The sequence below is a fragment of the Lepisosteus oculatus genome, chromosome 27, assembly GCF_040954835.1.
Source record: "Lepisosteus oculatus isolate fLepOcu1 chromosome 27, fLepOcu1.hap2, whole genome shotgun sequence".
Lineage (NCBI taxonomy): Eukaryota > Metazoa > Chordata > Actinopteri > Semionotiformes > Lepisosteidae > Lepisosteus > Lepisosteus oculatus.
The window spans coordinates 8173250-8200895 of NC_090722.1; the positions used below are offsets into that span (position 1 = coordinate 8173250).

A 27646-nucleotide genomic window follows, 5' to 3' on the forward strand; every position below is an offset into this window, starting at 1 on the left:
TAGTACAGTATGTCACTATATTTAATGAATTACTTTGGGAGCGTTATTCACACATCTTATACAGTGATATTACGTTAAAAATTGATTTATGTAAACAATTTCAGGCATCTAGTTAGTCAGCATTTGTCAGTGGTATATAGATTCCTTCGATTTGCACCCTAAATCCTAGCTAAATCATAATCTCAAGACACTAGCCGATACCAGGTATAGCAGGAATAGGCAGCCACAATCATAAAGGCTGGATTCCTCCAAATTGTGAGGGTGCATTTAAACTAGCAAGCGATTACATCCTGGAAAAAAAGGTAATTTTACATCTCCTGAAAACTTGTGTAGCATCAAGGTTTTCAATAACACATCTGTACCATATACAGTAGCATCATAATAAACTTTGATGTTTTAACAAAATGTGTTGTATCAGGGGCATTTTGAAGAAACCAGTAAGTCCATCTTAACATTATATTTTTAGAATTACTTATTAGAAATGCTCCTCTTTTACCTGTTTTATATTTTGATTGTGTTGCCATAGTTGGAAAGGAAGAAAAGAAGAAAAGAAGCTGGAGAAAGTGTCTTGTCCCTCCCTGTTGTATTCATCATACAGTATATAAAAATCCAACAGTGCTTTGTTAAAAAAAAATTATTAATAGCCTTAACTTATAAAGACGTACATAAATTAACATCAATAGAAATTACAGGACAAAAAACACTGGTACAACATCGAATGTTAGTTTCATAGGCTAAAAACAATATTCACAATTTAAAATTTAAAAATATTTTGAAGTACATGTTAGGAATTTAATCTAGTTTGAAAAGTGCAGATATGTTAGTTTTCTGTGGTATTCATTGTCCTCATTTGTCCTCATAGTTTTACCAGCAAAAGAATCGACATAAACGTTTCAGTGTGTTCCAGTGGTCTGTAATGTGCCTGCTTCTCTTCACCCTCTGTTTTGTTGCTGGTTTTACCATGATTTCATGTTTAATACAATGTACTCAGCCTTTACTATAGAATAGCATTGAAAACATATGCAGTTTCCTCGTAAAACATAATGTATGTTAGGAACAAGTAAAGGTTTATTCTATGATGAAAAGAAAAGAGACAGCTTTTCAGTGGTGGAAACATTCAGTTGACTTCTTCAGGTGTTCTTCACTCACCTGAAGAAGGCCCCAGAGCTGGAATGTTGCTTTATTTTTCAGCATGGGATACCTTTATTTTTTACTTTGCAGCCTACACATGCTGACGCAGCTCCCTACTTGAACAAACTGTACAGTATATTAGGCTTTGACACAGAATTCTTCAAACTTATCCCAAATACAGATAAAGTAGTAAGGAGGCAGAAAGACGTCTGGAAGACATAATGCTACATGTTTGCATAAATGTCTTCCTCAAAATCCTCGATATCTTCATAATCTGGTGTATCATCTTCCAGAATCTGTGGACACAATGAAAAAGAATGTAAAATGCAAAATTATCCCTTCTTGGTGAAGAGCACAGCTCTGTAATCACATAATAATGTGCTGTTTATTTAGTCACGGAAATGGTCATTGGAGTTTTCACTATAAATATTCAGCAGTTTAACGCACAGCATCAAACGACATAAAAATATGCAGTGTGATATCACACATCCATTGACTTTGATCAATTAACACCGTGACTGCTACCAGTTTCGGACTTATGGTTTTGAACACAGAATATGATAGCTTTAATTGAAATCTAAAACACATTTGATGTAGTGTGAAATGTAAAATGATCTCTTCTTGGTGAAGAGCACAGCTCTGTAACTATAAGTCCAATAAACCCTCTTTCTTTCCAAAACCACAAACTTGCCTCCTGCCTATTCTCTTGAATAGTTGTTGTTGCATATATTAAGGGGATGCTATGTTTACTTTTGTTTTTAAACAGAAGCAAATATACTGTATTGAGTTCACAATACTATTCCCTAATCATAAAATCTTTATCTTAGACATGGTAGTAGTGACAACTGAAAATATTTTTTTTTACTTTGTACAAAGCTTTTTAAATTTGCAAATATCATTCACCAGTAAGTACTCAAAGTATACTTTAATACTTACCATATTATTAGCATAAATGCAATCACTTGTTTCAATGTCTGCAAGTTGTAAAGCATTTTCACACTGCTTTTGAGACCTTCATAATGAGAAATATATTTTAGAAAAAGAGAACCAGAACCTACAGTATATGTATAGAAACATATAAAAGTATACTGTATGTATATAAATCTATATACTGATGGATGTACTGTACATATACAGTATGTTTACAGTGTGTATATCTATCAGTTTTCTAAGTGCTTTATCTAATACAGGGGAGCTGAAGCCTATCCCAGCAAGCTAGAGGTGCAAGGCAGGACTAGCCCATTGTAGAGCTCACACAGACACAAACTCTCTACACGACTGATTTTCCCAGAAGCCAATTAACTCACCAGTGAACTGTTTGGCGTTTCTGACGTTGCTTTTGAATGGTTCAGCTCTTACCTTACTGATTACCAACACTTAGCACTTTGGGTTTGTTAAGGCTGGTGTACCTCAGGGCTCAATACTCGGCCTCCTACTATTCAACACTTACTCACTGTTCCCACTCGGCTACTAAGACCACATGGTCTGAAAGATCATTTCTATACTGATGATATTCAAACAAACATAAACATGGGGAGAACATTCTTTCTCTCTAACTGTTTAGCTTATTTTAGGTTTGTGTTATTACATAGTTGAACCTGCTTTATCAGTTGTATAGAAAATAATCCTTCTTATACACACTGGTAATGCTTACTTGTAGGACTTAGAGTAAACTGGGTTGATAATCTTCTCAGGTATGTTTTCAGTTTTGTCTTTCTTTTCTCTGTGGAAACAAAATCATTGTAAAGAGCAAATAATTTTGCATTATTATTCCTAAAGAATTATGATTATAATGATTACTATTATTAAAAAAGGATGTTACAGTATCACATTTTCTAAAAAATATATAAATTAGAAAGTAATTCATTGTGGGTACACTTGGTTTTAAAAGGTGAAGAAAAACATACTTTAACTTTCTCAGCTCTCACATATTTAGAATAGGTAAAACGGTTAAATTATAAAGCATAACACTATAAGATTAAACAGAAGGTATTTTTTATAGTATTATTACCACAAAAAATATATAAAAGCAGAATACTGCGAAATCTTTCTTACAGTATGTATAGACATTTACCTGCTGATAATGTATGAAAAGGAGAAGGTCCAAGACATTCAAACATTGTCCATCTTACCTGCTTTGCTCCACTTTCCTTTTATACAGCACTGCAGCTGCAAGTATAAAAAGAATAACACCACCAGCAGCAGCAGAGGATATTATGTAGATGTATATCATTGTATCTGCAAACAAGATATACACTGTATATAAGGGATCAGTGCAGGAAAAATCGTTTGAGTATTGAATATATTTCTGTGCTAGTGTGTTATTTATATACCATGTCCTGTACTGTTTAATTGTGCTGTTTTCAAAACTGGAGATTAATATTGCCCTTCAGGGGCTACATTTATCAATGATATGTAAACCAGTTCCTTAAAACTGGAGTTATGAACTGTTTTGAGAACATACAGTATGGACACACATTCTGTCTGATATCAAGCTGTTGCCAGGTATTAGTATGCAGAATTTTAAGTAATATATGTGAATGTAACTAAATTTAATCAAATTCTTCACACAGGAAATGATCATTTAAAATATCCCCACTTTAATATAATTTTCTGGTGCACGATCGGCCCTAGAAAACCATTGTATTGCAGCTGCATGTTTGTGATGTAAAACCACGAGAAATAAAACAGAAAAAGACAAAAATAGTTGTTGATACTGAGATGAAATATGAAAAAGGCAAACATCTTGGCTGCCCAACCAGAAGATACAACTTTAAAACGCAAAATTAAACATGTACTGTCTATTTTTTATATTTACTGACCTTTACTATGAAACAATATGTACAGTATACTATTTTATGTATTTTAAATGGGTTTCTTCTGTAGAAAGTACAAAAAGTGGTATTGGAAAGTCAAAATCTAAGCTACAGCATGGTTCCTAAGACTGCCTATTTTCCTGGAATTAGTTAAAAGTGCATCTGACTTCATTGTTACCATGGGTCACAACATAGCTGGCCTCACAAATATTATGTGTATGGCTTTCGTCTTGACCATGTTACTAAAAGATCTGTACAACAGAGCCAAACTGCTTGCTGATCAAAAGTTCCAAATTGTGAGATATTAAAAAATACAGCAGTTGTCCATTAAAGTGTAACTATTGATTGTGGACAAGAGTGTGAAAAAACAGCTCTGTAAGTGGTGGTTCTATATTATGTGGCAATTGAAAGTGCATCAGGATCTTCTGCAGGCTTTTTTTCTTGTATTGGAAAAATAGACATTCAAGACATTTCATACCACTGGTCTGCAGAAATGAAGCCATTGTCACACTCCCATGCACGTTACTGGCAAAGCACGAGATACTGCCTGTGAAACCCTCAACTCCCTGCAGGCTGCCTATGGTCACTGTATTATTTGTCTCCAAGGAGCTGCTGGGCAGGGTCTTGTTAGCAAGGATCCATTTGATGTCAGCATGGGGGTTGGAGTCCACAGTGCACCAACAGGTCACTGTGATGCTGGCAGTACATGTGATGTTCTTCATAATCTCTGGTTTGTCTAAACATAAATGAATTAGGGAAACTGTTAAGACGGAAGTATGTTATGTTAAACAACAAAGAGTAAGAAAATTAAATGACTTTTTGGGAGTATAGTTCAAAAGGAACTATATTTTTCAGTTTGAGATCTTTACACTTTAGGGATAGTTTTTGTGATGGTTGTTTTTCTGACAGTCCTATAAACAGGGCAGGATTCTACTAGCTATCCACAAACAATAATGATTGTAAGTTGAGGGGTATGCAAGTATACAAGGTTAAATGTTACTATTTCATTTACTTTAATCAGAACAATTAACAGATTGTAGATGGAACCTATTTATTTCTGTCTATTTTTTAAGGGGTGAATAAGAGTATAATCCCATTCAACATTTCTTCATAAATACAATGAACTGTACAAATTCAAATCCAAAAAGATTAGGTAGACTCTTCCATTAGCAGCTCATGTGTGATTGATGTGATAGAAGAATGTCTTATGCTCACCACATTAACTGGCTGGAAAAATCTTAGCCCTATTAAAGAGTGCTGGAACTGGATTCTGAATTTCCCCTGAGGATGGTTTCATTTGACAGGTTGTCTCACTAATCACACAGCTCATCGCAACATCATTTGAATTGGGTCCAGCACCTTTTTTGATGGCGGAATGTTGTAAACTATTTTGGCCAGTGAGTACGATACATTTTAATCTTCAGAACTCTAATTGAAGACAATACAATACTTACTACTGTAAATTTATATTGATTTCTGTTAATTTAGTATTTTATTGTATTTTAAGATTCATTGATCCAAGTAACCCATTGGCCCCGGAGTTTCAATTAGTTTTGAACCTCACTTAAGTTAAAATTTCCTCTATTTCTTGCTGAGGATGCCTTCAACATATGACAGGTTCTCTCAGTAATCCGTGCTCTGGTTTATGTATGTTTTAATCTGATTAGGGATATCAATTTTTAATGCATTCTTACAGTTGGATCATTTCTGCCAAGTATCCTGTACTTGGCTGATATGAGTTTGTTGGCCAGGTTTGTACAGATTTTGTTCTCATATGATTTATCTTTGACACAAACCAGATACAATATCACTGGACAATCAAGTTAAGATAACATTTTTCTTAACCTCAACCACAGCCATGTCAAATAAGGTTTTTACTTATTTCTTAAACATGATTTTGCAATGTACTGTGCATGATACTGTATCGACAAAAGAAGAGTTTCTAGTATTGCTGATTTGATTTTTTTATAACTAGGAAGATCTCCCCAAAAAGGACTAAGCTCAAATAATTTTGATGAACTTTACCAAGGTATTTGCTCCTTTCCTTGATATTTTCCAGCTTGATTGCAATGCTTTTCTACTGCAGAAAATACAGTGTTACTCAGGAGATCTGTACTCACATTGGACATCTATGTGCACTTCAGGAGATTTGCTCTGTCCCACCAAGTTCTCTGCTATGCAGTAGAAGGCCCGACTCTTTCTAGTCATATTGTTCTCTGTGTAGATGTTGTTGTCTCCTTCTGACAGCAGATCAGTCTGAGCTATATTGATTTTGTACCATTGGAAACGGTGGGCTGGAGGGTTACTGTGACTGGAGCATGTCAGGACAATGGAGTTTCCTTCCTTAACTACAGAATGATTGTAATTAACCATGACCTTTACTGGGGCATCTACAGAGAACAAAATACTCAGATAATGCAAGCAGTTCTGTTGCTAAATAAAGAAATCAGCTTTGAAAGTACTATGTGAATATACTGGAACAGAAGTTTTTTTACCCTGCAATATAGTTCAAATATATAGCCTATCAGTAGTCATTGCACGTTTTTCATTGTTAACAAGAGATTACTAAATGATTTCTAAAATAACAACTCATTTGGATTGTGTTGAGGAACACAGAATTGCAGTAATAACAGTAGAAATAATAAGACTTGTTCTGTATACAGAGACCATCACAGTCACATATATTTCTCTAAAAAAAGCAAAAGTCATTTTAAAACAATGCCACAGGTCACAGGATCAATTTAAGGACTTACATGTCACGTTCAGGGTCACAGAGTTTTCTAATGGTTGTCTTCCCTTGTATTGAACCTTGCAGGTCAGATTTTTTCCGTGGTCATCCACTGTGAGTGTGAATTTCAGTTCTGATGTCAGTTTCCACTGGCCACGCTCCATTTGCTGTGAGCGAACAGTGATTGCTGTGCTGCTGTGGCTCCAGGTTATGTTCGGACTATGAGCAGGGCAGGTGTGATAAATCAAGCAGGAGGCAGAAACCCCTGTACCTGCCTTTGTGTCTCCACTCAAAGACAGAGTGGGGCTTTGGGCAGTATCTAAAATAAGAAATGCAACACAGTTATGAACCGATAAAAGCCCTGAAAAACATCTTCCAGGATACTACAGAAAAGTTTATGATTAGGCTAGATGTAATAAATGCTTAATAGAGGCAAAACTAAAGAATTCTCAAAGGCAAGTGATGTTCAAAAAATAAACACACAGAACACTATTTGGAAATCATTAACATATACTGTATAGCTTTAAGCAGATATTTTCAACACATTAAGACATGCATTAGAGCTGGGAGTTTAAAACATTTGGGCCTTTAAGACATAACCCTAAAAATATGTAACAGGATGGGGGTGACTCCTAAATTCAAGAATTATTTTTGTTTTGGTTGTAGACTATGCCAAACAGCAATGTTAAAGGTGTTTTGAAGGCCTTGTTCAGTAGGAGAAATAGCTGAGAATTAGTAAAACAAAGAAAACTATCTCACTACTCATTCCAGATATTCATTTTAAACCAAAAAATCACAATCTTGGGAACATTGATGATGGATTTTTTTTTAGATATAAAAGTTTCGTTAGCATACCATATATGACCAGGTGGACTCTTAGCATTGCAAGATGGCTTTAAATAAAATGTTAAAATCCAGAGAACAGAAACTATATCACTGTATGTTCTACCATGATTGTGGGGTGAACAATTTGAGAAAAGAAAAGGCTGTGTCTTACCGTTTATGTTTATGGTTACTTCATCATTCATAAAGGAGTATTTATCAAGTTTGTCAATCTCAATTCTAAAGTGGAACGGACCCTTGTCATCAGGTGCCACTGGGTCTATCTGGAGGGAGCAGTTCTGATTCTCTGGATCTCCTATTAAACTTGTACGACCCTTGAATTCTTCCAGCACTTTATTGAGAGTTTGGTGATAAATGTATTGATTGAAGTCTTTATGCCACATTATTTTCTTATTGCCCTTTTCTGCAGAAGGAGGATAGTTATATGTGCAGGGGATCACAACACAGGAGTCTTTGAGGGCCCATATGTTTCTTATGGTGCTAACAGACCACTCAGAAGATGCCTCAGCAAACTGGGTATCAAAATATGCCACTGAAAGAAAAAGAATAGGCTGTCAGTATTTAAATTAATTAGGAAGTTTGTGCATTGATGTTCTTAGTGCTACTATGTAATAAATGAACAATTTGGGGCAAAATAAAGTAAAATGTTTTTTTTCCTCTTTCTTTTTTTGTGCCTTCAATAGCAGTTAGAAGAAGGCCCCTATTTCAGCCACACTGTCATAGAACTATACATACAGTACAGTACATTATTGTATCTAAGCAATTGCTCTTCAAAGGCATTTTACTTTTGGTCCAATATCAGGTTTGTTTGTGTTTTTACAAATAAGTGTGTACGGGCAGAACTAGTGTCACATTTAGTGACACATGCAGTCATTGTTCAGTCAACCATTAAACTTGGTTAAAATTTTCTTACTGGATGTGCTCTAAATTGCAACTTACTGTAAAACACTTAATGACGGAGTGTGTATATTCAGATAAGCATAGTTCTTCGTAATGCTGTATTTATTCTGTTGCATCACTTGAGCCTGGATTATAACAAACCACTTGCCTATTGGAGATCTTATAATTAATAGTGCTGACGGTCCATTAGGGGCAGTGTTAGAAATATACTTTACGTATTTGGAAAGCTTTTAGCATATTAACCATGTCAGACTGTACCTTTCAAATACAAGAGGTGCAACAACAGATTTCCACTTCTTGAACTGAGTGCCATCTCTTTACCCTCACAGCAGAATAATCCTTCAGAGACTCTATAATCAAGAATCATATAAAGATTTTTAAATGTCAAAATATGCCCATTTTTATACAATTAAATCAAATGTATTTGTGTGCTGTTTAAGGCCTTTGTAAATAAAAAAAAACCTATATAATCCCTTGAAAATATATGAGTAGTGAGGTAACATCAGTGGTACAGTAACTGCCTAAGAGGCAATGCAGTGATCCATTAACTTCCCAATCGACACAATGATAGGTAATTAATTCTAGTTAACAACATAAAGCATGTTTTAATGTTTATAATTTTAAACTACAAAGTCCAAATTGTTTTGTTTGTAAATATTAATGTTTTTTTCTTCTCAAATACATTATTTCAGTTTGTCTTTTTCAATCGGTTGGCTACTTTAAAATTAAATAATTGTGATTGTAATTAACCTGTACTTTGGATACAGGATATACAGTATCCTGTAACTAAGTTTTTGTTACCAGCAATGTAGTATCCTGGTCAGTGTTACCTTCACTTCCCTGTACTAAGAAATTCTGTCAGTACTCATTTTGAATCCAGGACATGTTAGTGATCTTCCTAAAATATCCTCAATAATGAGAGGGAAGGTATATGAGATTTTCAGATATTATTCCTGCAATATTTGATCAGACTAGAGTGTGTAGATGATTTTAAGTTGTTAATCATATCAGATAACCTATTCCAATTTACAGACTTTCTGAATTTTTAAATGAAAGTGTTACATTTTTTTAACTGAAAATGTCAAACTCCGCACCCTCACCAGAACAAAAAATGGAAAATGCATGGATAGGTGGAGATCTAGACAAAGAATAAATTCCCAAAACAAAAAGCAGAAAAAAACAGGAGTGAAAAAGTGAGCTAATCAAACAAATCCTGGAAACAGGATTAACTGAAATAATTACATAAAAGAAGTAATAAAACCTAATGAAGCCACAATTTAAGGTTCCCACTATCAGAACGTTGGACTCTTCCATGGAAGAGAGAAAGATCTACATGGATTTGTCTCTTTGGACACAGATGAGCAGTTCTCCTTCACTGTGAGTGAGAGTTTGTGTTCTGTGCAGAGAGATTGAGACAATAACCAAGACTAGAAAGACAAAAAAATGGAGGAGGCAGCTGAATACTGATATTCAGTCCTGCAGGATTCTCTGTCAGCACAGGGAAGGTGTGCATCTTGAATTTCACAGAAATGGGTGGAGGAAAGAGAATTTGGATGAAATATTGATCTGTGATACAGAAGGTGATTATGCAGTCATTTGGAAAGCTTAAAGTTTATCAATCTCCAAGCCCACCCTTCTCACAGCCTGGAATCATTGACAGTATATTGTTTTCATTGCTACATGAATATTCTAATCACCTCTAACAGTCTATTATAGCATACCTCTAATTTGTAGAATTTGTTAATCTCCACAGGTAAATGACAGCATCAACATATCACAGCAACAATTGTACTATTCACAGATGTTTATGGAGACCACTCTTGCATTACTTGCATCAACGATTGTTAATACTAAAATTTCCATTCTTTGTGAACAAAGGAAATATAACTTTAATTCATAAAGGGGAACTTATTTAACTTAATACATTCTGTAGGTCTTACTGTAAGTCAGATTTAGAGTATATTATTAGATCCGAGCTAACTTCTTCTTTTTCTGTAAGGTTAGGTATTTGTGGTGTACTTCTCTTTTTCTTGGTAAGCAGACCTATCTGATGGGAAGAATGGATTTATTTTTAACAGACTTTCCATTAGCTGTGATATGTCTTGTAGAAACATTAAACAGAAAGACCAAAGTGATCAAACTATTTCATGACAGGAATTAATAGCTTAATATGTGTTTCATACAGCACAAAGAATCCCTTTCTCGGCACATTTTTGGCTCTTTTTCTTAACAAAATCTGCAACATCATAATTCTTTACTACTTATTCTACTCAGTCCTGATCCACAACTCTTGCGTTCTTCAAGCTGTTTTGCTACAACAGTTCTAAATTTTGTTGCTGATTCTGAACATCCCTGCACACCTCATTTTGTTCAGTACTGACTACATTCACCATATATTTCATGCTCCCCATTGCCCCCGTTGTATCTCCTTTTAAATTTATTCTAGGACCTTTGTTTTGATCTACCACATAGATTTTAGAGCTGACAGCCTTCAATTGTATCCTCAAAACTCATTTAGTTTACAAAAGATGGCAAGAAGTTACAAATGAGAGGGGGAGCTGTTTGTGGAGTGCATCTTGTGGAGTTGCTGATCGCTAATTCATCCAGCAATCTCATGGGGTTCAAGACATTCCTTCCAGGGTATCAGATTCAAAAACACTACTGTGTACTGTGTTAAATGTAAATCATCTTAAGGTTCACAAAGTACTGTTCTGTGCCTCTTGTCACCTGCGACCACTGTTCCTGATACAAATAAGGCAAAACGGTCTGTAGCATGACACCAGGAGTGAAGAACTATTTTGTAATTTACTGATTTTAAATGATTACCGTGTGAAAACTAATTTCAGATGATTTTTGGGAGTTGTGAGGAGTCATGTTTTTATGTAGATTATTTTTAGTCAATTAGTCCTGTCCCTCAATATGAAAACTAACATCTCTCTCTCCGGTGGACTTTGTTTAAGCAAAAGATAATTTTTAAACTTAGCTCTGGCCAGCGAGTGTGAAAAGGACTGAGTATGTGAAGACAAGTGCTAATTATATCAAACTTCCTCTGCCTTAACAAACAAAGCATCTGCAAGAGTTTCCTGTGCTTTCAAAAGACCTTAAAACATTGAGTATAACATAAGATCACTTTATTGGCCATATTCAATTTCTTGTATTAGGAATTTGTCTTTTTGCATACCGCAGCTCTCCATGAGACACACAGACAGGGAGAGAAGGTTAGGATCAGAGCACAGGGTCAGCCATTTATACAGCATCCTTGGAGCAGTTTGGGTTAAGGGTCTTGCTCAGGGGACCAACGGAGTAGGATTCTTCTGCCAGGGGATACAAACCAGCAACCTTCTAGCCACAGGCGCAGAGCCTTAGCCAAAGAGCCACCCCACAGCCCCAGAATTGAAAGTACAATTACTACACTACAGAAGTACAGTACATCAAATAAGACAACGTCCAAAATGTATGTGTCTCTAGAGCATTTAAGAAACTTAATAGTTTGAGAGCAACCACAAATGGCTATAATTTACATGTAAAAGTGCTTTTTTCAGAATATTATACAAGTAATTGTTGTTTTCAATTACCAGTGAATACATTTTCCTTTTTTTTTGTGAAGAGATTTCAAGAATTTCTTCGATTTAATATGTAATGTTAATGTTAATATGTAATCCTACACAGAACACTCATTCCCAAACTAGCATGTTCATGCAAAGTACAATAACAGCATATAAAGGCTATTGAAAGTGTTGGATATTCTTTGTGAAACTCAGAGACTAGGCAGATCTGCGAACAGTTAACTTGTCAGGTTGATAGATTATAATTAATCATGTGCTAAGGCAGAAATGGCAAGAAATACTTTACTCTTTACTCTCCATGCTATTGTCATAGTTCAGCTCTACATGATTCAGACTCATGATTTGCAGTTTATAAAATCAGGAAGAGTTTTAAAAAATTACTTCTAGATCAGGGCAAAGTCTTCATCAGGGCAAAGACAGCAGAACAGTTCCTTTTTGAATTGCTTTCAAACACTTCTGGATCTAACAAGAAATTCTAATTTTCATGTAACACTTCTTAATGAAACCCTTTCAGGTATTTCCGCCAATTAATATTTTAGGTATAACATAAGCATACTCACTTTTATTGTTGCCCAGTCTTCTGATGTTTTCATATTGTATCATCTGCTTAAAATGGCACAGGTTGTTTTCAGAAGTTGGTCAAACAGTGGAAGGGGCTTCCTGTGGTTTATAGTGTAGCACTGTTTGTCAAAAAAAGTAAAATATTTGCATTTACTGAACAGTATATTGTACTGTATGTCATTGACATTTATAAGAAGGACAGCCACACACATATAATGTATATTATTCCTTTTAGACTAGCATAAGGTGCAATGTTTTTTTTTTTAGAAAGTCCATAAATTGTTACAGATTTTGAAATTAAAAGCTTGACCCTAACATTTTACATATATTAAAATAAAATACCATATCTGTCTATTGATAGCTCAGGATCATCTAAAAGTACAGTACATTAATAAAAAAGTAAGTGAGCAGAACTCATTTTCACTGTTTCACAGTTTGTAGATTTATATCCATGCTATATTTTCCAATAGGTCTGGAGTTTGCCACAACAATATTCTATAGTAAGAAATACTGAAAGACACAAACACAGACATACACACACAGAGTAAATAATAAATACAATAATTTAGGGGCACACATTTACCTTAATAAGCCATGCAATTAGTTGACTTAAAACTGTCTTTGTGATATATGAGCAATTTTCATGATTCAAAATTCAGAATAAATTCATAATATTGCTGTAAGGGTCCTCAGTCATGCAGTGAATTTCGAAATTTAAACATGAGGACCATGGGCCTTTAAAAACGAAGGTTAGGATAGCACAGTTAAGGAGAAAGGTACAAAAACACTTAAGTCTTACTGTGAAGTATGAAGAGGTGATCATTGACAAGTGAAGTATGTATCATACTACCAGACCCTGCTAAGATTTGGCTGTCTCAGCTATATCACTTTCTAGCAATTCATGAGGAAATTAAACTATGTTAAAATGTCTTAAAGTGTTGGCAGACATAAAAAACAGAAAATAGTGTGAGGCTCCCTTTTCCTGTGCATGTTTTGGTGAAGTTTTTCAAATGCATGAAAAGAAATGGAAGGTGGGTGGGAAATCAGATACAGTGTCACTACAATGACGTTCACTAGGCCACTGGGTTAATGTTAACAAAAACGTTCTTTTCCCTGTTGGATCAAAGACATAACAGGTATATGTTCTCTATGAATCTAAACAGATAATCAACCTGTCTGTAGTATCTTTTGGTTATCTGTATAGATAATCAATTCTGTATAGATCAATACAATTCCTTACATGTGATGTGTGTCAATACGAATAGACTGGAACTAATATAGATGCTGGGGCTTGTCTGTTTCATTGCAAGTATTATTAATCTGCAGTAGTAGTTTCTCCCTCCACTGGATCTCCTTACTGGCCTGACTCTCCACTCAGGGTCAGGCTGAATACCTTCAGTATGTTCTTTATCATTAGTGACTAAAATATAAGGGATAACATTTTTTGTACATGAAAAGGTCACAGTATAGTATCTTCACAGCCTTGATGAGCCTGATTAGGTTTCTGTAATCTGTGAATTTAAGATTACTCTCTTATTGATAAGATCAGTCCTTCCACTGGTAGCCAAGATCACCCAGTAGTGCTGCGGTCATATAGTGTGAACAGAAGGTAAGTGAGTATCTAACAAGTGCAAAAACTTTAGTGCTTAGAACACAATCAAACTATATAGAAGTTATTATTGTTGTTGGGTTTTTTTTGCTGTTGTTCCTTCAGTGTTTGGAATTTCAACTTCCTAATAATAAAAGTGGCAATCTTTACTTTCGATTCTTCTTTCTAATTCAACGCCTTATTTTAACCTTATAGAGAGAGAGAGAGTCACAAAGCCTAATGTTAGTCTACTGTCATTTACAGTACTTCATCTCATCTGGTCCAGGCTTGCATATTATATGAAACCCCATTTGTTCAGAAACCAGAGTTCAGAACCCTACTGTATCTTGACATTAGAATTAACAGGGCTCTCATCTTTGACACAGCTTGCACTTTGCAGCTTGCAAAACACAGAGGTCCCTCCCAGCCCAACTTATAACACAAACCACAGCTTTTTATAGTTAACACAGCTTTAATATACAGTACCTACCAGCTTTCTTTTTTTGTAGGTTGTTATAAAAAGAATGAAAGTTTATGAGATGTGCAATATGATAAGGATAAATATGGAATCAGTAAAGGATTGCATCTTTTTTAAAATATACGGCTTTGAGCATAGAACAGATTTCTCCCATGCCTCACTAAATTGGAGTGAAAAAATAACCCAGTAATGGATTGGTGACTCTATTTAGAATGATTAAAAAAGAAGAGGATACATTAAAAGTAAAGGGGTATATTGAATTGTGTAACACTCCACAAATACTATATACCCAAACGCAGTTCTGATGAAACAAATGGTGATTTCTTTATTCCAATAAAGAAAGGAGGACAGACAAAGTTAACAAGTTAGCTGCCCGTTTCCCACTTGCCTTTGCAGACAGAGCAACAGGCTTTTATTTCGAGAAAGAAACAGAATGCCACGAACAACCCCACACATTTTCATTATTGATCAATAACAGATTGTTACTTTATAAGGTGTAATAAAGGACAAAGATAAACCAGAAAAAATAAAGAAATAAAGGAAAAAATCAACCAAAATGCCTGTTCCCTTCATATTGCTGAATCTTAGCGTGGAATACATGAACTACATCTCTATACAAAGGACCTTGACAAACCAGGAATGTGCAAAATAATAAAAGACTTCATTCTTAAAGACTTCATTGTTATTACATAACAAGGCATAGATTCCTTCAGAAGTTTTAGAAGGCCTTATCTTGCCTAAGTAACTTCTTAGAGTAATACAGTACACTAATGGAACGGCAAAGGACTCTGCAGTACTACAAAGACCTCTGCTCTTCCTAATTTAAGATATATATCAATGACTTTGATTCTGGCCTAATTAGTAAACTGTTCTAGTTTTCTGATGATACCAAAATATCAGGGTTAGCCAATACTCTGGAAACTCCAAAGGAATTTAATAATACACATTTCAAGACGAGGTAAAAAGCTGGAAGATGACATTTACTCTATGTAATACACCCAACTTATTTCACACACTCGAAAAAGAAGCAAATAGTTCATTAATATGACATAAAATGGAAAAGACAAAACTGCAAAAGTATTCAAACTTATGGATTTAAGAAAAAAATAATTTAGGTGCACAACATTTCCTTAACAAGCCACACAATTTCAGAATAAATACATCTGTCTCTGTAAGTGTCTGCCTCGAGTTAGTGAATTTCAAGCAAGGATTCAACCGTATTGACCAAAGAGCTTTCAAAAGGCGTGAAGTACTGTATAAACAGATCAGGGGAAGGATATAAAAACATTTCAAAGACCCTTAATATCTCTTTGAACATATTTCTGTTTTATTCACCCCACAATGATAAATACCAAGTTATCAACAAATAACACAGCAAACTACAATTAACGAAACTGAAGTAAGTGTGGATACTTACCACATTTCCTGACAGCTGAATTACTGGCTCTTTGAAAGAGTTTGAAAATGAGGCTTAGGCTGGTGAACAGCAGCTGCAATAGTTTCGATTGGCAAGTCACCAACTATGACAGTTGAGCTACACAGGCTCCAATCACAAGCCTTTTGAATGTTTAGAATGACCAAAGGTGGATAGGCACCCATCTGAGATTACACAACAGCATCTTTGTACTGTGCTCATACCTGTCACATCTGGACACCATTGAGTGGCTAATACAGAAAATATTGGTAATAATTGTTATGGCTTCAAATACCTGAGCAAAAACATCATAAGTGTTCAGTCATGTTCAAGACTAAAGCAACATACTGTAGTTTCATAAGTCTATTCGTGACAAATCACTCAAAATTCTTGATTTGATGTTACAGTCCCAGCATCCTGCCACTAGAGGGCACCCAAACCTCTAGTGCCGACTTTATCTGTTCAGCAGAGGCGCAGATCAAGCAGACAGAAGTAGCCAAACTCTGCTTGCCCAGTGTCCCTACATCACCACGCCTCCCCTCTCCAAACCTACTTAAACCCTGCTGTTTGTTCAAGCTGTGCTCAGTATTGTTTTCAACACTCTGAGCTCCTGATCTAGCCTTTGCTGAATTTTCCATGGACTAATTGCCTGACTTTTGGATTTTGGCTGTTTCCTGACCTGACAGCTTAACATTTTTAATTGAATCAAGTGTTGATTCAATTACAATCAAGAGCAACAGGAAAACAGATAAGATTCCATATAAGCCACAGTAACAGAATAAACTGCCTGATTCTTCATTTGAACCAGCTGGGGAAAACACAATGCATATTCAATTTTCAATCAAAATATAATGCATACAGTATATATCTAGAATGCGGTAACATCATGTACAAAAGTTGCATAAAACTGGCCATCAATAATAAATAGTAAAGAAAAAGTTCATTTTCAGAAGTTCAAAATCTTAAACACTATTCTGTAGAGATTAAACACACATTCATATCTTTTTCAGAAAATCCCCCCCAAAACTTCTACAGTACCTTGTATTAATTCTGCAAATGAATCAATCACATTCTTCAAAGCTTCTCAATAACTCCTTATTCAGTCTTATTCAGCTTATAAATAATAAAAAAACATTTCTGAAATCCGATGGTCTGCCATATTCACTTCCTATGCTCTGTAATGAAGGATTGAAAACCATAGGAGCCTTTTACAAACCTCCGCTTTGAGCTTTCCTCACACAATTTTTATGTACTCAAAAACTCCACATACAGTACAGAACACAGCAGACAGAGAACTTCACACAGCGTGGACTGATTAAACAAAAATCCCTTGTCCAAAATGTATCTGTAGCTGGGATATCCCAAGGTGACTGTGTATCTGTGTTACCTCTAGCTGTGCATCAACGTCTGGCCACTGCAACTAACCAGATTTGTTCTCACATTATGTCATATGTCTAAAGACAGGCTATTTTTCTACCTCTTATCCTATAAATTTAAGACTATCCTGTAAATTATTGCAAGTTCAGGTCATTCTTATTGTCTTTTACCTTTATTAATAAGAGAAGATTGTCGATTATTCTTTGCAATTACATTTTTTTGGGGGGGCAGATTCAGGACACTAGATGGCGATACAATTTGAATTTGTTTCCAAATCATCACATGACCAAGATACAATTAAAAACCCAGGGGCAGTTTGCCAATTACGAAATATCCTTTCACAATCTACAAATGAAGCCAGGGCTCAGGAGCAGTGAGACTCCTCAAAAAAAGCACTTGTATAATGTTACAGATTGTGAGGGGTTTATGAATTGTAATCTTAATACAAGACATAAATGGGTTTTAAAATGATACATACACAGGGCTTAGATATCATAGATTCAACAGCTGTTGCCTCAGTAGAAAAAAACTCTCAAACTATCCAGTGTACAGTTGATTTCCTGAAAATAAGTTGCACAACCACTGATGTAAAATGGAAGCACAATGAACTGGCAGTATTATTTTTATGAAGCAAAATAAGCAACTTTTTTAAGATCCTTCATGTTCAAAAAGCTCAACAAGTTTGATATACATTAAAAATACAGCACATAATCTGAATAGATTTTAATTTAAAATAGTGAAATGACGTCGTTTTTTGAAATATAAAAAAAACATGAGCTATTTTTTAGGACATCTCTATGTCGATTGTTTCGTTTTAGAACCTAACTTGATCATCTGAAGCCCAGCAGACTGGAAAAAGTAATTGTTTTTGCCAGATCTATAATGTTCCTAGAACTGTGCATTCCAAATGACTTCCATTCGCTTCATTAGCTAAACGAAAATGATGGTAATGACTGTGCATTAGAGTGTTAAAATTGGCATTAAAGCCATATTCCACTGGATTACATCTTTGGTGGGATTTTTTATACATTGAATAAAGCTGTGCACTGGGATTGTTGACATCTGTTGTATCATTATTTGTTCTGAATTAAGTGCCATTAGTTAATCTGAAGATACTGTAGCAAATGGTGCAGCAGGAAATTAGGAACCCTAAATTAGAACAATATAAAAACTGGTCACTGTTGTTTAATGGCAATGATCTCCCACTATTCTAACCAAAGCAAAGTGATACATTTTTCCGCTGGAGAAATAGATTGATCACATCCAACCACTTGGGAACAAATTCTGTCACAATCAGCTATTGCCATCTCAGTCTTCAACCAGCCTGACTGGACTGTAGGAATGAATCTATCTGTCAAACGAAATCCCTTTATCAGTGGTGCCATTCCTCCATATAGGAAGTTGTGATCCATGTAGGAGTTGACTTTTTCATAAAGTTTCTTCTTTTTTTCCTCTTGTGTTTGTAAAGGTACAGCTGATCATACTGTATGTCAGCAGAAACAAATTCCTTCAATGAGTTAATGAGGTCACTGAGCTTTGCAGAATATTTTGAAAAACAAATTCCTTCTTAGACTGTATTCCTTTCCTTTCCTTCTTGTTTGGCAGATGTATAAACTGCACCAGCCTTGAATTTTAAACAAATAATGGCAAAATGGAAAAAGCTGCTTCGTTGTTACTGTTGCTACTAAACCTTCAGGCGGGAACCAGCTCTGATAGCTTTCCACATCCTTCTGCAGACGGACACAGGGGATTCAAAGCTTGGAGCTGCGTTTTAGTTCACAACCAGAGTGACTCAGAATAACCTCCACGTTTTCATAAACATCATCTGTTTCAGGGCCTTCACATTTGGTTACCTCTGGTCTAGCCTGTAATACAAATTAGGAAAAGAATATCTAAAGTATTCAGAAATTGCATGATGGAATAAGTTTGCTGGAGCAAGCTAGATACAGTAGGTGAATGAGGACAGCCAAAACCAGCAATTCTTGGAAGATTCTAGGAAGAGCCTTCGCTAATATTAGATTAGTAAGAGCAGATCTAAGCTCTAGTTGAAGTCTTTGGCAGCAGTATCACTACTGGTTGACCACGAGATGTGCTTAGTGGGCCGTAACTTTAAGAAAACAAGGTAGCAAGGGGAATTTCTTTCAAATTAGTCTGAAATGGTCTATTTCTGGTAATTAGCTCCAGTTACTATGCAGGTAGCCTTTCCTTCAAGCTAGAGACATTTACCCTTCTCTGCTCATGTTAAAAATCTTGAAGTTACAGTACCTACAGTATATAATCCATTTGATGTGTATTATATAGATTTTTGATTGAGGAACTAAGTACTGTATGCAAAGCCATTGTAGTAGTGCGTTGAGGAATGAGGATGATATAAACTGAAGGAAAGGATATGATGTCTCACCAAAACACAGTTCTGTTCCTTATTACATTATTACATTCTTAATCTATATACATTTGTGAGGTGCAAATTAAAAACTAAATGCCAGCAGATTAAAACCTTATGCTAAATGTTATTTGAACCGCACACAACAATGTACAGTAACCATCAATGACAATTGCCACAACACTATTATTAAAGAGATTATTAAATTGTGTAAAAGTTTGTACATACCTGAATGTTTATGTATGTGGGTTCCTCATTCTTATGAAGGTCCATTTTCTGTCTACTTCATTAGAAAAAACAAGTAGATTGAGGTTGGGAGGGATGTTAAAGTGAGTCATACAAGAGGAAAAAATGTACATTGCTTTTTCATTTAAATATTCATATTCCAAACGAATCTGTTAAAAAAGCAAAATTCTTAACTCTGATGATCAGAAAGAAAAGTAGTAATAATAATTGCCATAACTCCTGCAGGAAAATTATTTAACGAGTCCTTCGAAAATTCCAAGAAATGTTTCTATCTGACAAGGATTCTAGATTGAAGTTGTATAAAATATACAATATATATGATAAAACATCATCGTGGTTGAGAATGTGGAGAACAGACTTAGGAAACATTGAAAATGATGTGTGAAGCATAGAGTGCAACACTGCATTATGAGTACGTGTTAGAAAGTATGTGAGGCAATCTCAAGGTATACAGTATATAATTTAAGCCTAATAAGAAGATATTTTTAGAAAAGGAGATATCTGAATGGCATGTATGGAATTACTGCTGAGATTTCTAAACACAACTTTTGCTAAGTATGCTAGGAAATACCTGTCCTTAATAGACAAACAAATCATTTTAACTGGGGTTCTGATTCTAAAGTGTTAGAAAGACTGTAAAATAATCAAGCTAATGTTGTGGTAAACTGTCACATTTTGTTTAGAAAGTGATCACATCGCACAGTTCACATTACACAGAAGGGTGGCTCTTACTTCTTGGCCGAAGAGTAGTCTGATGAAGAAGGCTGATTTTTGGATATGTTACAACCATTAACTGCTTCACCAATCATTGCACTGCAAACAAAGACATGGGATAATAATCCACTGCGCATTTGACTGATGAAAAGCATGAAAAAGCAGCCATTCTTGAGAGCTATTCATATCTCCGACCATTCAAATGCACCCACTTTGCAAAATATTAGAATCAACTATTGTATAACATCGGGCCTTTAGCATGCCCAAAAGGAGCTTGAGGAGCTGGTGGCATGCACCCTATTCCTCAAGGTCCTGAAATCTTTGCAACCAATTTGAATCCAACAGTATTGCCATCTTTGAATACATGAATGCCATCTTACTCGCACCTATAACCTATAACCTGCCAACTTTACTGGTATACAACAGTACTAGCACCTATAGATACTAGTGCTACTTCATTAAGTATATTACCCCAGTTGGAACAATCGCCCCTTATCTGTACTCTTTTGTTTATTCAGTAATCTAAGCACTTGCCTTGAAAGCCTACCGCCTGCAACCAAATAATTATTTTTTGAGTATAAAAAGCCTGCTTATGATCTCAAGACTTCATAACTTGATCCTGTTTGACTTACCTCTTTCTCCTGTGTGTTAGCTTCAGTGCTCCGACAATCAGAAGGATTAGGAGAAGTACAGCAATGGGGACAGCAATGTAGATGTAAAGAAGGAAATCTGTATTGAAAAATCAAGTAGGCCATTTAAGTGGATCAGGACACAATGTCTTTTAGTTGCACCTACACCTGATATACATTGGTCTGACTGTGGAGAATGGAAGGTGAGCCCTGCTAAAGCAGTGTGGCAGTGTGAAAGATTGGGACTGGGGGACTCCTGATTGTCAAAGAAAACAAATACTTTTCTATATTCATCTCTAGGAGCATTTGGCTCAAACATTACTGTCTTTATTCTGTAATTTAGACGTTATGAACCTGAAGCCTGTCAGTGTCTGCACACAATTTGACAAGAACTGCTGACATCTATTCAGCTTAAAGTTAAACATGATTTTTTCTCTGGTTTACAGTGTTGTGTACATAAATTGATCATGTTATAAGTTGTATTATGAAGACCAGTTCTGTATTCACACTAGTCATCTGTGAATTAAAATTTGTCTCAATCTGCGCTTAAGGCAAGTGTTTTTCACCTCTACACCATCCATGGTGTAGTCTGCAAGCATTGAATAAGATTATAAATCATATTTTGGATTACAATTTCAAATTTGTTCCTGTAAATATACATTTTTCTTCAACATTAAAACATTAGAAATGTTGTATCAGAACTCATAGATGTAACCTTATGATCCGATTTTAGTAGTACTAACCTTTATTGGACAGCAAAAGGTCTTTGATTACTTTGCCATATGTGTTGTTAGCAACACAGGACACCTTCTTTGGGATGCTGTCTAAGTGTAGGGTGGCTGTAGTCACTGAGTTCTGGACCTCAGAGCTGTCACTGGCCCGGGTTTCGTTAATAAGGTACCAAATGATGTTAACATCACGTTCGGATTTCACAATGCAATGGCAAGATACTCCTGTTCCATTGACTTCACACTCTGATTTCTCCAGAATCTCTGGCTTCACTGAAATAGACAGAATGGCTCCATGTTAAAGGAAAAGTAAAGAATAGTCAACCTGGAAACTTTCTAAATCACAAATTCAGAGAAGGTAAAGGGTGAACAAAACTGCTCCAGCGGTCTGTCAGAACCTACAGTATGTACTGGTTCACTAGGATCAAGGATTAAGCATACTGAAAGGATTATGGAGTGTTTAAGTCAGCTTGGCTAAGGGCTAACCTCCTGGCCACAGGACAACGAAGCTGGGACCCACCTGCAGAGAGAGGAGTGACCAAGCGATAGCTGCCGAGGTGGAGGTGGGATGCAAAAAGATGCGTGTGAGGGAGAGAAGGGGCTAATGTACAGTATTTATCCTTTTAGGAGAAGAAATGACATCAGCAGTGATTAGGAATTAATGGCAGCTGAGTCTGATTGACCTTGGCTGTTGTTATCCCTACTGAACTGTCATTATAAATTATCTAAAATTGTTAATGTAATGCAAATAAAGACTGGCAAAACTGAAACATGTTTTTGCTGTATAGATCAATGGGTCTTCTTGCTATTACGCGCAAAGTTATGGAAAAAATAATTAGAGGTGAATTAGGAGACTTTCTATTTATCAATAAAATTCTAAAACAGGGGTGTCAAACTGATTTGCTATGGTGGAGGGAACAGATCTGACTAACTGTAAATGTACTCCATGCACACCATCAATCAAAATATTGTCATGCATGTCGTTGTTTTACTTTAAATTAAAATACCTCCCTTTAAATGCAGTTAGTATTAACAGTCTTGGTGTCTAAATTAAATGCCAGTTTAGTACAACTAACTCATTACCTTCTGAGTATGGGATATGTTTTTTAGCACAATTAACCATAAGTGTTTAAAAACATCCTAGTAGTGGTTATGGTTTACAATGTAATTGTTTTGTAGGAAAGAATAGTGTTGGGACTTAAATAATAAGAAATTGGGATCTAAATAAGAATAAGTGGAAATGACTACTGTATATACTGTGTATTCGTAGTATGTCAGTTTACAAGCTGCATGTCAGAAATGTGGGCCATACTGGCCCTGAAAACTGTGATTTTGAGGTGTTGATAAGGCTTACACAGCGCTTGTATGAGAACTCAGAAGTTGCTCACCTTGTTTCGTTATTAGCAGAGTTTTAGAGATTTTAACTGGGAAACTAAATTGGCAGTGGAAGTAAGGGATGTCGCATTTTAAAAATAAACACAGAAAGGCCGAACATTCTTTGCAACTTATCAATGGCATAAAAAGAGCAATGTCATCTAGCATGAGTTTCATAACTATTACCATTGCTCTTTAGTAGCAGCTACCAAACAAGGGTGTCAGAATCAAATTAACATTGAAACATGAAGTGGAGGACACAAACAGATATTACAGGAGAGTAAAAACTCAAAACAGGTGCCATTGTTAATACAAATGTTTGAACTGCCCAACCATACTGTTAAGGATTCAGATCAGCCTGTTAGTCTAACATACATACTCCATGCTGATAGCATCCTAAGGAAATTGACCCAGGGCCTAAGGGCTGTAAGGCAGCAATGCTAACAACTGCATAACAGTGCCACCCAGGATTGATCATAACACACTGAGATATGTAGAAATGTATAATGAAAGGTAAAGCACATAAATACTGTAATTGGACATGGGAGACATCAATCCTCAAGGGCCGCAAAGCAGGACATCATCTTTTCCCTTACCTTCTTAATTATTTAATTGAACTATAAGTTTGGAGATAAAATCAAACCATCTTTTTTGGGTGTCAAACAGTTACTAAAATAATAGCTGTAAAACACACAGGATACAGAAACATACAGAAACAAGGGAGATGTCATTCGCTGTAGTGCCCCATCAATTTTAAATATCCAAATATATTTTCCAGGACAATCAAATTAGTTCTGGAACAGGCCGGGTCACTAATAATCATTAAATTATTCTTTACAATTCTTACCCTCACTATATTTAAATACTAAATTGTGAGTTGAAATGGGCTCCTTAGTAAAAAAAAACACCAAAAAAAGGGCAAACAACTTTAAAGTAAATGGAAATTTTAACTTACACACGTCGCTTGGATTGAAATACAGATGCAAATACTTTCCACTAAAGTTAACTGTGCAATTTGCAGTCTCCTGGATATTTTTCAGGGTAATGGATGAGCTCCACTCCCACTGGCCATTTGTCACATTCTTCACATTCCTTTTAATATCAACTGTGTTTCCTTTGTTATTCCATGTGATACTGGGTGGATATTTTGGACAAAAGCTGGTAGCAGAACATGTGGCCTGATCATCAAATACATTTACTGATGGACTTGGGGAAGCTGAAAGATAACATGACATGTTAAAGGCATTAGATCAGTACAGGCTTTCAATTTTCTACTCTACTGTTGTTTGGAGAGGAGAAAAATAAATCTCACCAAGTAATGTCAAGAGCCAAACAATTTTCAACCTCATAACAGGGGCTGAATGTTTAAATTCCATGAAGCGGTTGAAAGTTGAGTGAAAGTTCAGCAGATGACTCACAGTGGAAGTTCATATTTGTTTGCAAACGTGTGCAGCAAAAAAGGCTAATCAGAGGTCAAGCAAAAGGAAGTTCCAGGAAGAACTCCTTTTTATCATTGCAAACTGTCTCACATTACGTCTAACGCGGTCGTGGTATTCAAATCTAAATTCAAGGAATTTGAATACATCATATTTGCCGCTTTTAAAACACAGCTCTTACTAACCCACTTTTTTGTTCCATAATTTAAAAAAAAACAATCGGCTAAGAATATAATTACGTAACAAAAAAATCGATCTTACCTGATATCTCTATTGAGACTTTGTTTTTAATAAAGCTATAGTCGTTGGGATGTTCAATTTCAATTCTGAAGTAAAATGGACCATGGTCACTTTCCTTAAGCCTGTCAATCATTAGGGAACAGTTGTTCTGCTTAATCTCACCAACCAGTTCTGTTCTATTTTGAAATTCACTAACAATCAAACTCTTACTGTCAGAGTGGAAAATCACTGCATTTTCATTATCTTTCCATATACTTATAATTTTTTTATTTTTGAGTGTTTCTGGGTACTTGAATGTACATGGTATGACAACACACGAGCCTTCGAAAGCAGGTATCTTTTCGGGAACATCGATACTCCAGTCTTCACAGAGGATGCTGGAATACACTGGATGCAAAACAAGTTTTCTGTTAGAACATTTCTCTCAAGGTGCCAATAGCATTGTTCGGAAAAATCTGGTTAGGGCAAGAAGAACAAGAAATGGTTCATTCCACATTCAAAAGTAAAAAGAATGTGATCTTGATCATTACTTCTCTAAATGTTTAACCAGTCTTTTTCCTGTTTGTCAATGTAAAGGACACGGCTTACTGTATCTCAGTATTAAATAAACTACCACTGTTACTTGGGTCATAGTCACAAAGAAAACGTCCACTATTCCAAATCATCCACCAATCTAAATGTTTCTAAAACTCAAGGCTACCATCTTTGAACTACAGTATATACTGTAAATATAATATTTCCTTATCTTCATTTACTTGTGAGCTGTGTACATGTACGTATATGTAACAGAAATGCATACAAAAGTGGTGAGTAGGAAAACTGGCCTCTACCTTGCAGACAGAAATAGAGAATCAGCTGCCTGTGACTCCACAGTAACATCCTCATCTTCTGCATCAAAGGAAACTCAATGGGACTGTGCAAAGAAAAAAGACAAGTCGTACAGCAGAACAAGCAGTCATGGACAGACGCGTAATGTGTAAGCCAGACTTCTGAATGGTAGGAAAAATCTTAGCTTACTGCTTTGGTCATTTCATATCTGCAAAAATATATAAGAATCACATCAACATATTCCTTCAAAGATCCTTCAGAGTCAGAATCTGCAATATGACTGAGACATTTGTTCCAGACAATGATTTTGTATTGACAGGCCATGTGTTGTTTCTATTCTGAATGATCTGCTGATGCCCTCAGTCCTCATACTGCTGGTTTTTAAGAAATCATCCTTACTTCTTTGATAACGTTCAGGGTTCAGTTTAATACTTGGATCAAGGACTTCCATAATCTTCTCTGCTCCAGGCTGATAAGACTTCGTTCGAGTCTCCTGACTGAGTAGCATATTCCATTTAGACCAAGAATGATAATGATGGCTTAATTTCACATTTATCCAGGACAACATACAATGCTTAAGAAGCCCGGCTAACAGTTTGATTAGTTAGAATATACCTAAAAAAGCAGTTCCCTAATGGTTTACTAAAAAGCTCTGAGTAAGCTCAAGAGAAAGATAAGTAGCAATCACAGGCGATAAGCTTTGTAAAACATTTTTGAATAAATGTTTTCCATGTGCATTCTGTCTTTCTCTTTCTGTTGTACAGTATGTCAGGCATGAAGCTGGATAAAGCATCAGTGAAATGTCGCGTGACCTTCTCTGCCTCAAAAGTAAAAGAAAGAGTAAAATGAACATTGGAAATAGTGATGGGATATAACAAACCTGTTTAAGGTTTTTGAATACAAATTGTCAGGAATTTAATGGGTTGGATATGGGATGAATTTTACATTCCAGTGCTGCATTCTTAAGCAATTCCTCATAAATGTGGAGAAACATGCTTGAGGACATAGTACAGTATGCTCCTAAGATATGGTTAATAATAGTGTAGATGAGGCTACTGCAGGTAGTTTGACTGAAACAATTGTCTAGATCATGCTACACACCTGATTGTAACTTTTAGACAACCAAAAATGTTTATTTCCCAATTTTGTAACTGTAATGACAATATGAGACTTTTATCCTTATTAACAAGTACTCTAATAAATATTTTGCAGGTGTTTTGCATCCGACACCAGGCATGTTGTTTCACATAGCTGAATCTGGCACTAAACCTCATTTGCAATATGGAACACATTTTCATATCCAGTACATCCATTGTGTACAGTACACAGAATATGCCAATAAAATTGTTAAAATAGTCTTTACAATACAGCTAGGGCAGGCAGCAGCCAGGATGCACAATGATTTTAAATTCATTTACTAATAATCAGTAAATTGTTTTAAACAGTTAAGTAACAACAAGACATCAAAATTGTTGATCCTTAAAAAATATCAACTCTATAGGAAACATAATTTATCCACATCTGACATATACAGCGGACTTTATATTGAAAACTTTTGTATTTTGAAACAATTTGTGGAGATACAAATTGCTGTAGTTTTTTTTCCTAATACACTGGTTTCAAACACCAGACCAGAATGAGTTCCTTGTTTTGAAAATGTTCTCTG

General features: G+C 35.5%; 2 protein-coding genes across 6 annotated transcripts in view; both read right to left on the reverse strand.

Annotated features, from left to right (window-relative positions):
* LOC138225267 (B-cell receptor CD22-like) lies at positions 1–16095 on the reverse strand. 5 transcript variants are annotated; one of them, XM_069184893.1, is made up of 11 exons: positions 16029–16095; positions 12545–12664; positions 8677–8768; positions 7673–8050; positions 6701–6994; positions 6068–6208; positions 4426–4683; positions 3264–3369; positions 2786–2854; positions 2068–2143; positions 1–1427 (listed from the first exon to the last, which is right to left on the reverse strand). In XM_069184893.1, the coding sequence occupies exons 3-11, from the start codon at positions 8729–8731 to the stop codon at positions 1356–1358; spliced, it is 1449 nt and encodes a 482-aa protein (XP_069040994.1). In that variant the 5' UTR covers positions 8732–8768; positions 12545–12664; positions 16029–16095; the 3' UTR covers positions 1–1355. The 5 variants fall into 5 exon arrangements, with proteins under 5 accessions (XP_069040994.1, XP_069040992.1, XP_069040993.1 ...); XM_069184891.1 differs by having other exon boundaries at positions 6068–6295; XM_069184892.1 differs by having other exon boundaries at positions 3264–3300; positions 6068–6337.
* Positions 14911–27646, reverse strand: part of LOC107075442 (myelin-associated glycoprotein-like) — a 15018-nt gene continuing 2282 nt past the window's right edge. Inside the window, exons 2-9 of the mRNA XM_015336590.2 lie at positions 25983–26065; positions 25174–25539; positions 24432–24692; positions 22118–22375; positions 21378–21474; positions 20764–20844; positions 20014–20068; positions 14911–19267 (exon numbers count right to left, since the gene is read on the reverse strand). Of these exons, the coding sequence (XP_015192076.2) occupies positions 19154–19267; positions 20014–20068; positions 20764–20844; positions 21378–21474; positions 22118–22375; positions 24432–24692; positions 25174–25539; positions 25983–26046 (1296 nt within the window). The 5' untranslated portion in view covers positions 26047–26065 and the 3' untranslated portion in view covers positions 14911–19153. The remainder of the gene's footprint in view (positions 19268–20013; positions 20069–20763; positions 20845–21377; positions 21475–22117; positions 22376–24431; positions 24693–25173; positions 25540–25982; positions 26066–27646) is intronic.

What these genes read in the sequence shown, in the direction of transcription:
- LOC138225267 (XM_069184890.1), bottom strand. Translation starts at nt 8,731, where the DNA reads ATGGCACTCAGTTCAAGAAGTGGAAATCTGTTGTTGCACCTCTTGTAT. An exon ending in GCACCTCTTGTATTTGAAAG is followed by an intron (nt 8,051 to 8,676) that starts GTACAGTCTGAC and finishes TTTTTCTTTCAG; the next exon opens with TGGCATATTTTGATACCCAG. An exon ending in GTTTACTCTAAGTCCTACAA is followed by an intron (nt 2,144 to 2,785) that starts GTAAGCATTACC and finishes CTCATTATGAAG; the next exon opens with GTCTCAAAAGCAGTGTGAAA.